At 38.0% G+C, this 10,478-nt stretch overlaps 3 protein-coding genes across 4 annotated transcripts; 2 read left to right on the forward strand and 1 right to left on the reverse strand.

Annotated features, from left to right (window-relative positions):
- Positions 1 to 539: 539 nt before the first annotated feature.
- On the forward strand, positions 540 to 3,687 carry LOC117640094 (uncharacterized protein C19orf47). 2 transcript variants are annotated; one of them, XM_034376335.1, is made up of 10 exons: positions 540 to 699; positions 1,019 to 1,215; positions 1,305 to 1,524; positions 1,610 to 1,735; positions 1,976 to 2,167; positions 2,251 to 2,390; positions 2,481 to 2,628; positions 2,709 to 2,960; positions 3,035 to 3,108; positions 3,188 to 3,687. In XM_034376335.1, the coding sequence occupies exons 1-10, from the start codon at positions 681 to 683 to the stop codon at positions 3,329 to 3,331; spliced, it is 1,512 nt and encodes a 503-aa protein (XP_034232226.1). In that variant the 5' UTR covers positions 540 to 680; the 3' UTR covers positions 3,332 to 3,687. The 2 variants fall into 2 exon arrangements, with proteins under 2 accessions (XP_034232226.1, XP_034232235.1); XM_034376344.1 differs by having other exon boundaries at positions 2,484 to 2,628.
- Positions 3,688 to 3,834: 147 nt separating this feature from the next.
- LOC117640121 lies at positions 3,835 to 6,036 on the reverse strand. The gene is made up of 7 exons (XM_034376387.1): positions 5,765 to 6,036; positions 5,547 to 5,662; positions 5,291 to 5,432; positions 5,052 to 5,176; positions 4,864 to 4,962; positions 4,555 to 4,761; positions 3,835 to 4,480 (listed from the first exon to the last, which is right to left on the reverse strand). Exons 1-7 carry the CDS (start codon positions 5,895 to 5,897, stop codon positions 4,343 to 4,345), a joined length of 960 nt encoding a protein of 319 aa, XP_034232278.1. The 5' UTR covers positions 5,898 to 6,036; the 3' UTR covers positions 3,835 to 4,342.
- On the forward strand, positions 5,953 to 10,442 carry LOC117640086 (late secretory pathway protein AVL9 homolog). The gene is made up of 10 exons (XM_034376322.1): positions 5,953 to 6,199; positions 6,487 to 6,690; positions 6,780 to 7,014; positions 7,103 to 7,292; positions 7,376 to 7,811; positions 7,896 to 8,030; positions 8,110 to 8,329; positions 8,412 to 8,583; positions 8,661 to 8,728; positions 8,807 to 10,442. Exons 1-10 carry the CDS (start codon positions 6,092 to 6,094, stop codon positions 8,977 to 8,979), a joined length of 1,941 nt encoding a protein of 646 aa, XP_034232213.1. The 5' UTR covers positions 5,953 to 6,091; the 3' UTR covers positions 8,980 to 10,442.
- The last annotated feature ends 36 nt before the right edge of the window (positions 10,443 to 10,478 follow it).

Raw genomic sequence — 10,478 nt, forward strand, 5'->3', positions numbered from 1 at the left:
GGTTGGGTCGGCTCGAACTAGCTCGAACGTGCCATGCATTGGCCGCCTTGGCTGTCTGTGCTGAAACACCATTCGCACGCGGACCAAGTATCTGGGCAGTTCCTAACTCATTTCAATTCAAAAAAATTCGTGCTCAACAAGGACGAGTTTTGAAAGCCGACAGTAGGCGAATTTGAATGGAACACCTTAAACAGAGGCATTGGCTGATCCTTAGGACAGTCAGTCGACGTTTCAAGTTCAGAGTTTCAGACATTTAGCACTTCAAAGCCAAAAGGAAACGGTTTATTTCAATGCACTCAGTACAACATTCCGCAACACTACTCCAATGTCAAATACATTTGATTATAATCGGACGCTTTATACAAGATTGTACATTCCAATCTTTAGAGATTTGGCTGCAGAAAACACCAATCGGTTCTTTTTCGGTATCTCCTGGAATAAAGGAATAGGAAAATAAGTAAATTTCGAATCTCCGTGATGTTTAGGTTGGCTGCCGTGAAACCGAAAAGGGAAACTGCATGAATTTTCCATAAAAGTAGTCTCGCACAGGGGTCGGGTCTGCCTTGCATTTTTTTTTCAACGTAGGTCGCAAACCGCGCTTGCAGTCGAGTTAGGAAAAGAAGAAGCTCAGATACTATTTATATTTATTTTTGTATGTCGAAGGGCATTTTAAATTGAAAATGGCTGAAGTTAGTACGGGTAAGTTTCGCTTCTTTTGAATAAGTTACATTATTTCTTTCAAGATATACTTGTGAACTATTCGACCCCACTTTATTTTTGCACTGAGATGCGGCAGGAATGTTAGTTCTTCAGTCAGTATTCTACAAAGGCCTTTGAACAGCTTTCGGTCTCCTCTTTCCATTAATTCCTTATTTTTTTGAACAATGTGACGCTTGCCTCTAGCCACCTCGCTGTCTTAGTGGACTTTTTGGCTTTGTGAACAGCAGCATCTTAGGTTATGTTTATTATGTACGAAGTTACTACTACTACGCCGATTTATTACATTTGTTGTTTTCAGAAAAATGGATCAAGTTTTTCTCCAAAGCGGGCATTCCACCACGCGCTGCGGCGACATATGCTCTTACATTTTCTGATAATCGCATACAGTTGGATATGCTCCTTGACCTCAACAAAGAGTACCTTCGAGACATGGGTATCACTTTAATGGGAGATGTTATTGCCATACTGCGCCATGCTCGTCAAGTACACGAAGAGGTTCGCATCTTATTCAGAACTCTCTTATCTTTTTTTTCATTGTAGCCTTATTTAACTTTTGCTGTTTCTAATGTGAATGTTATTCATAGCTCACCCATGAAAAGTTGCTGTCATCTGCCAAAGGCCCGAGTAGTGTAGTGAAGCCAGTCACGAATCTCAGAGACACATCCAGCTCTTCACCTTCAGCCAAAACCCTCAAAACTGTGAAAGTTGTGAAACCTGCACCGAAAGAAAGTTCATCAAGCAGTTCGTTTTCCTCTTCATCGTCACAATCTTCATCTACTCCTTCACCGCCAAAAAAAGTATCTGGTGAGTAACTTGCAAATCATTTTATCATCCTTGGAACCAATATGTGTTAACATTTTATTAATTGTTATTTTTTTCATCTGCTCAGTGTCCTCCCGTATATCTGATCCCAACCCCAAGCCGTTATTGTCTGGACGCAGTGCAGGTCCTAGTTCTTCGTCACAGACACTGGCATCTGTGAAGCTTCCGGCCAAGAAAGTAGTCACTCCAGCAGGTGAGTTTGAATGGCCCCATATTTTTTTATTCAGGAGACTGTCCATACTATCTCCTCTCAATCCAAGCCTTGATTTAGGGTATAGATAGCCAGGACAAACATGATGTTTGGGCTAGAGGGGTGCTGGAAAAGTTTTGCCTGTTGCCTGCGATTGCCCAAAAACAATTATCACACAACTAATTTAATTCACCATTAAATGCAAAACATTGAGACGGGACTTTTCTCTGTGATGACTTCCAGAGCCACTCAAAAGAAGAGCTGCTGAAATATCTAGGCCGAAGCCATCAGTGGAACGGCTTGAAAATGAGGATGTTCCTGTTCCAATCAAAAAAGTTCGCCGTGTTCTTCCTGAACATGAAGGTGGATATAAAATCAAGATGCCATCAGGATCAACCCCTCGGAGCCAACAGATTCTTGCCAAGCAAAAAGAAAGTAAGTAATAATTTTATTTTCTAGCGTTGTACTGATGTAAAAAATTCTTTCTAATACATATTTTATTTTTGCTTTTTTTGTAGTTGCAAGCAAGAAGACAGTTTTTGATCGGTTAGGGGGATCTACTTCTCCTGGGGCTGATCCCTTGACTGCAGCTGTATCAAGTACTACCTCTGACCCAACTTTCACTGTCACGGGCCTAGAAGCTGCCAAGAAGGCCAAGGTAATAAAAATTATAAATCAAATAAATTTTGGGACTTAAGTTAGATATCAGAAATGTGTGCGATGCTAAGTTTTGTTATGCATTTTTCAGCAGGCTTCCTCAGTATTCAGCAGATTAGGAGACAAGCAAGTTTCATCTACATCTGCCTTGGCAGTTGCTGAAGGGACTCTCCCTTTTGCTGGCATATTAAAAAATGTATCCTCAAAGCCAGTGTCAAAGGCTCCTATTCCTGTTCAAAGTATGTCCAAATATTCCAAGTTGTGTCTGGGTTTGTTTCACTTTCATTATTTTATTTTATTGTTGATTTTCTTTTCACAGAGACTTCCTCTATGGTTGCTGACTCAGTGATTAGTACAAATCGAGATGTTCAAAGTAGGATAGGTACCATGAAAGAGGTGACTGTGGTGAAACGTTCTGCCACTTTTGTTTCTGTTCCTAAACAAGAGTATGGATTGAAGAGATCATCTTCTGCAGTGTTTGCTCCTAAGCAAGCAACTGAAGTTAAACGGGTGGCAACAGTTGTACCTCTTATGAAAAGGACTCAAGGAGTGAGGACAGCGGGCATACTTGGTACGTGACTTCTGATCTATTTTTTCTTGTAGCAACACTTCTTAATGCAATTAAGACTTCTTTTTTATCTTCAGCTGGAAACCAAAATGATGTAAATCGCACAGTGAAATCCAGACTTGGTGTCGATGACCCCCCCAGATCACTTCAGGTAATAGTTCAACTCTTGGTTTGAGGTCTTCACATTAAGTGTTATAGTCTGCATGTTTTAATTTCTCTAATATTTTCAGGTTGCTAGTGTGAAGAGGGTTCCGAGGATTGAGGTACCTAGATTAAATGGCAGTGCAAGTGGTTCTTTTAAGAGGGTAACATTTGAAAATACGCCAGGGAAGGTGTCTGTTCGTTCGAATGTTTTCAGCAGGCTCGGAAGTTGAGAGTACCTTTTAGCCATTGTTAATAAATTGTTTGGTCTTTTGCTTTCTTTTCTGATTGTTAACCACTCTTGTTTTTTTTTTTACTTAAATTTTAATACCACTCAAAAACACTATTTTTATTTATTATTGATGACTATAGTCGCTCCCACAGAGGAATGGATTTATTTTATTTCCATTCAAATCAATTGTGTTTTTACTTCTGTTGTTTGATAGGTGTAAATATGTATGTTTGCGTGTATTTTCTGACAGATTTTTGTTTTTCTTCCATGGTCAATTTAAGTTATTTTGGTACATGATTCATGTACACGTTCAAATGGAATTCATTAAATGGAAGTGAGACTTTATGTATAACTGTTCATAGGATTATGAATTTTATTTTACCCAAACTTGTTTCTTCAACTAAGCTGCAAAGTTTGAATGTAACCGTAAAACCCAGTTTTTTTTTTTGTTTTTTTTTTTTGTTTGGAAGATGTCAGAGCATAAGTAAAAATAAGTTAAGTTACAAAAGCATTAAAAAGAATCTTCCCAAAAAACATTTTAATAACTTGTGGCACTTTTACTGCAATTACACGTTTTAAACACATTCCAACTCTCATACTATACTCGATAGAACAAATGATTGACTTGTAAATAATTTATGTTGTCACATTTGCACATTTTGTCTAAGATTGGATTCCATGGGGGAACATTCACTTAACACATTCATCACTTGGAATATACTACAGTACCTCTCCATTGTAGAAAGCCTTTCTACTACCATCAAAGGGGTAGGATTCAATGGTCCGATCCTTTTCTCATCAATATTTCCTTTGTAGAGGAAAGACACATACATCTCTCTTAAAACTAGAATGTTTTAGGAAATGTTAGAGCCTTACAAATCAAGTAAAAAACCAGTCAAAATCTTAACATAATAAAATGCAAAACAAAACTGAAGAAGAATTAAGAAGAACCCAACATAAGAACAAAACAACATGCATCTAATGTACAATCTTTGGGTTGGGAATGCTTCTATCAGTTACTCTTCCCTGGGTTAGTAACCTCATAAAGATGTATCATCTTCAATTCAGGATCATCAGTTGGCATGTCTGGAGCATCCATGTTATATACATCCAATTCTTGAACCCATTTATCCAAATCAATCCCAATTCCCTAAAAAAAATAAGAAAGACATTAATTGGAAGTGAATTAAAACTAGAAGCAACATAGCACAGTACTAAACATACAGGCAAATTTTCCATGGTAACATCCAGGGCAGGACATGTAACTAGTAGAGCCTTTTTCTTCACATGCTCATAAATGAGTTTCCACATTTTCGCTTGATCATTTGATTCCATAAAAAACTCGAACACATTATTCAAGACAATTATGTCAGCTGTTGCCAGCAGGTCAAAACGTTGTTCGATGCTGCTGTCAATGATTTCAATCCGGTCCTACGGATCACAGAAAGCGAAAGGAGTTTTAAAAACATCAGTTCAATGAGAAAACTTTACAAAATTCACAGAATAAAAAAAAACTTAAAATTTACTATTCACCTGGAAACCATACTTCATTACAATCTCCCTCTGCATCCTGCAAAGTTCTCCATTTATTTCAATGCCATATATTTTCCCTACATTTGTATACAAATATGCCTGGAGAAAAGAAAAAAAAGTATAAGTAGATATAATTTATTGAAAGAGAACTTTCTAAGTAGAGGATGAAACAAAAACATCCTTATTACCCCATATAAGATTGGTCCCAGACGAGAACCAACATCCAACAACACTTTGTCATCCTCTAAAGGAGGTAGCAAAACATTGTACATATAGGATATTTGAGATCGAGAAGCAGAATGGGATATAAATGCTGAAATATAACCAAGTAAATTAGCGTTGGAACAGGCAATAGTACAGGAATACAGTACAGGATTCCTGGATACAGGAACTGGATGCAGGGGTGGATTTTAATTAAATTGCTTACTAAGTGATTTTGTTTTAGTAGACCCGCACTGCACACAGTAATGTGATTCAATCACACCTTTGGCAGTCAACTCATGCAACAGTCCATTGTCATATAAGAATGAATCTACATGTCGGGTATATTTAGGATCACAATCAGCATTCTGAAAAACGGTAAATTAAAAACATCATTAGTAGTGGCGGAGCCATATGTCCCCCTTCCCTGTTACAATAGCTATCAAGAGCGTAACAATAACGATGAAGAATGAAACACTTACTTCACCAGAGGATGGTGGTATGATTTTTTCAGATGGAAGCACAGCTTCAATTGGCAAATGAAGTCTAATATCAGTGGCTATAGATCTCAATATACCTTCAGGAGACTCATCATCATCTAGGAAAGACATGAACAGATTAGAGGTAGGTTCACTCAATGCATGCACAAACATTATACATTATTACAATTCAATGTAACATCGAAAATAGTCACCCATACCTTCTCTCCAGTTGTACTTAATCCAATCAATGAGTTTCCTTTGGTTATGAGGGTCCCTGAGTTTTCGTAACAAGTCATGGAATTCCTCCTGTGCTTCTGGTAAAGTAAGCATCACTGGCGGTATGCTCGCCATGGATATGCCCCGTACCTCGCACAGGTTTGCGCCGTTAAAATGCCTCCTGCTGGAAATATTGGAACTTGAACCAATAGATTGGAAATTGGAAGAAGCTTTCTGCTAGACAGCGTGGGCACAAGAGGGGAAGTGAGGGGAGGAGCAAAGGCAGACGGAAATGCAAATGCGCAGTGTGACAAGGCGTATGTACAAACATGGCCGACATGGAAGAGGGAGATGGTGCTTCTGAGCAGCAATCTCACCTTGTTAATCCTATTTTACACGTCTTAGTGGTTGGTTTTCATCACAAGAAAGGATGCCAGGTATGTAAAACTTGACAAGGTGGGGGTGAGTCACCCTGACGTTTGTCATGAAACTGAGTTTCTCAGCTGAATGTTTTTGTTTGACAGGTACTTGGTTTTGACATTTAATCTATTTCTGAGATTTCTGAGATGACTTGTGATTGAGTCACACTAGTTTATTGACATCATTCTGTTGACTGATGACATATGAGTCATTTCTATGCACAGTCATGTTTTAAACAGTAGGAGGTCTCCTCCACCTGTCAGACAGCTTAACCTAACGGCACTCGTTATTTTCTCTGATTTAGGTAGAATATTCCTTCCCTCCTTTGGTACCTGGCTCCAAGGACGAAACAGAATGCCCCCCAGGGTGGAAGTACCTCCCCACCTTAGCCCTACCTGACGGTTCACACAACTACGATGATGATACTGTGTATTTTCACCTCCCTAGTCTCACCCACCCACGAAAGACAGTCTATGGCATTTCATGCTTCAGGCAAATTCCTGTAGAGGTATGTCGTGATATAATATTTCTAAAATTAAAAGACAGGTATGTGCATCACAAATCTATTGTTTTTTGTTTAATTTTTTTTTTTTCTAGAAATTAAAGCAACGCACCCCTGACATGACAAGAGGGACAGTTCAAAAGTCAGTTTGTGTGTTAAGTGATGTCCCTCTTTTTGGTCACATTCAAGTGAAGATGGAGCTTATTACACATGCGTATTTTGATGAAGGTGATTTTAGTAAGGTGTCTCTTTTGCAAGACACTTACCATCACCTCAATTCCTGCCTGTCACAAATTGATGATTTACAGTCAGCACCACAGCTCTTTGTTGGTATGCTCAGTGTTTCTTTTGTCTTATTTACTGTCTATCAGTTAATTCTTGAATTATTTCATAAATACCCTATTACCCTATCTTACAGGGCTGTCTACAAGGGATCTCATACTTCAGTTTCGTCACAAAGCACTTATCCTCTTCAAGTTATTACTGCTGGAGAGGAAGGTTGTGTTTTACCGCTCACCTGTTCAACCGCTGTGTTCTACTATTTTATCCCTGCTATCTTTGCATCCAGGAATGATTGAAAGGGGCTTGACTGAGTCTGCATGTGTGCGGTAAGTTAATGTCAGTTTTACAACGATTCATTTGTTCTCTGCTGTGATCTTTCTATAATTTACTCTGACTTTTCCTGTTTCAGCCCGTCTAGACCCTTGTCTCCTATACCCCACTTTGCAGATAGTCCTGATAAAGAGTTTGCTGAAAGGACTGTTGCCAATGAGGATGTGTCTTCAGAGAGAGTATCTGTTACTCAAGATGTGAGCTCTACAGACTCAGGAGTTGGGAATAGCATAGCTGAAAATAATGAACAGCCTGAAAACTTAGGCCAAACAGAAGCCACAGATGAAAACAAGTGGCTGGATATTTCTGCCAAAGATGAGTTGGAGTACAACCAAACTCCAGCAGTTTCTGCCCCTTCCTCTCTTACTACATCCACTGTTGGACTAGTAGGTATGGAGCCATTGCCTCGAGATTGGTCAAGTAATGACTTGGCTAGTCGACAGCAGAACAATCTTACAGCCATTGCTCAAATAAATGCCGATGAATGTGGAACTCCCCTACAAATATTTTCCAAGGTGAATTTTTTTTTTCTTTTTTCAGACCATTTCTTTTATTGTTCAATCTATTAATCTACCCCCCTTTATACCTTTCTTTATCAGGGTTACTTATGTTTACCATATTTATCCTTACCGTATATGGATTTACTATTTGATGTAAATGTCCGTGGGTATATAGTAGGGGCCACAAATGTTTTATTTAAACAGAAACGACAGTTAATGGATGTTTTGGTTGAGGTTGGTAAAATTATCAGTATTTTCCTTTTTCTTTAAGTTTATAACTCTCTGATTTTAAGTGGCCATTATACTTTTCAAGGTTGAGACAGCTTCGCTAGAAACTCAAGACCCAGTTCTCAGGCGGCAGTTGCATCTAACAACAGAAGATTTGCGATTTGCAGACTTCCTTGTGCGGCATGTAGCAGAAGAGCGGCATGATGTCTTCCTTGATGGAGTTGGCTGGGAAGGTGGGGATGAATGGATCAGGGCACAGTTTCGTGTCTATCTTTTATGCCTGTTGCGGACATCTCTTTTACAAGGTAATATTATGTGTTGCTCTGTGTTTTACATGTTTGAAATATGTGTACATAGATGATCAATTTGAGTTCAATTGAATTTCAGAGAGTTGCAGAGAAATAGATCAATTCAACAATGCCTTTGTAACAGCATGGAAAGGTACATCAAACTATCAGGCATGGCTTGGTTCTGATCATAATGGCATTTTAGAATTAAATCCTGGTCACCCATTTGCTGGACAACTCTCTGCAGCAGACATAAAACTCAGAGTGAGCCAGTAAGTGTTCTGCTTTATGTCCTTGCCTCATTCATAGATTAAGATTCTTTGCTTTTATTATGTTACCTTTGTTACAGTACAATGCAAAACACAGAGGGGGGCAGGAAAGTTACACAAGCTGTAGCTTCAACAACCAAAGTTGTTGGTAAGTGCGTTATAGAGCCTTGAATTTTAAGATAATTTGCATTCTACCTTCAAATTTTTAATTTTTTTAAATTTATAGGTGGAGCTATTAATCAAGCAAAAGGTGCTCTGACCAACTGGTGGAGCAATCTCACAGCAAATCAGGTGACTGGCACCGGGCTTGATGATGCTGAATTTGCATCAGAGGAAGCAGAAAACACATCAATATCTGGAGAGCAAAGGCAGAACTCAGTACATTCCAGTGCAGAGTAGAAGTGCCAGACAAACACAGCAAATAGAGATGAAAAATTGAGTCCAGTGTGAAAAGGCTTTCAAGTATCCACTTCAGCTGTGGGTTTGGATTCCAAACCCAGCGTCTGGTTCTAGGTATCATGTTACTTGAAAAATGTTAAACAATGCCATGATGTGGCAACGCGAGGTTTTACAATTTTGTTTTTGTGAATTAAATGTCTTGCACTATTTATAAATGAATAATTTATATTTAAATAAAATTTAATGCTCATCGGGTTCTGAAAAAGTTTACTTTTTAACTTTCTCAGAGCCTGTAGGCTGTGTTTGTGAGGCCAAGCATCTTAAAAAGACAGTCAGTCAGTTGGAATCTCTGAATTAAACTTCTTCTACTCATGAAAGAAGTCAGAAAATATTATTTTTGACATTATCTGGCTGATTTTATCAGTGTTTTTTGTTTAAACCTGACTAATTTGTGAATTTCAATGGTTCCTAACCATACGACATTTTATGCAATTCTTACCAGGTAACCTGATTATGAAAGCAGTTATACAATTGCAGCACATGTACCTGAAATAAATGCACTATGATTTAATCATATTATTAAATGTTATTTTATTAGATTCATGTGGTTAGCAGCAGAGCCCTATGACATGGCTGATATTTTCCCTTCAATGAAATGCAAAAGACTCATTTTTCTTGTTCATGGTAACAATCCAAGAATTGCTCTCTTTGAAGTAATATTGTTAGTTTTGGGTAAAGGAAGTTATGCATCACTAATTGATGGAACCACGTTAAAAGTCTATACTTATTTGTTATGGTGTTGTTTTGTAGGCTTCCTCCTACACATGTTCTCACACAGCCATCTGTTTTGGTGTTGAAGCTTTAATTTATCATCAGTCTAAATTGTCAGTTCCATACTTAACATTTCTTATCATATGAATGTGTGCAGTGTACCATGTCCAAGTATTAGTTCTTTTTTTTTTTGTAGAGGGAAGTGTTGTTTTATTATAATTTTAATTGTAATGTTTTTGTGTTGTAATTTGGCTGTGTTTTATGCATGGATCAGTTGTTTTTTCTTGTATTTGTTGTCTGTAAATTTTGGTCTGTTTCTTAACTGGATTTTATACAAAAGTGTCGAACTGATGATTATATTTTACTTAATCTACTGATTTTGTTACAATTTTGTATTGCGGCACAGTAACCAACGTTTTTGCTCACCAAACTTGCCTTGGCTGCCAGTGACGAAGAGTATGGACAGAAAAAGGCAAGGCTGGCTCTTAATTGCTAGTGTCAGTGTGCATCCTTAATGCTTCCAGGTCATCTTTTGAATAGTTTGTTTATGGTTGCTCAGAATTGTGCTGTTCCACTAAATACCATTCCATTAATTTATCTATTTACAAATAGCTTTAAGTGCAATCAGCCAATGCCTGATTCCATGTAAGTATTGAATTTGTCTTGTTGTGCAATAAAGCTCTTTTACATTATGTGTTTCTTGCTTTGGAGGATTCAAAACATGTTAG

The sequence above is a fragment of the Thrips palmi genome, unplaced genomic scaffold (genome assembly GCF_012932325.1).
Source record: "Thrips palmi isolate BJ-2018 unplaced genomic scaffold, TpBJ-2018v1 HiC_scaffold_1, whole genome shotgun sequence".
In the NCBI taxonomy this organism is placed as follows: Eukaryota; Metazoa; Arthropoda; class Insecta; order Thysanoptera; family Thripidae; genus Thrips; species Thrips palmi.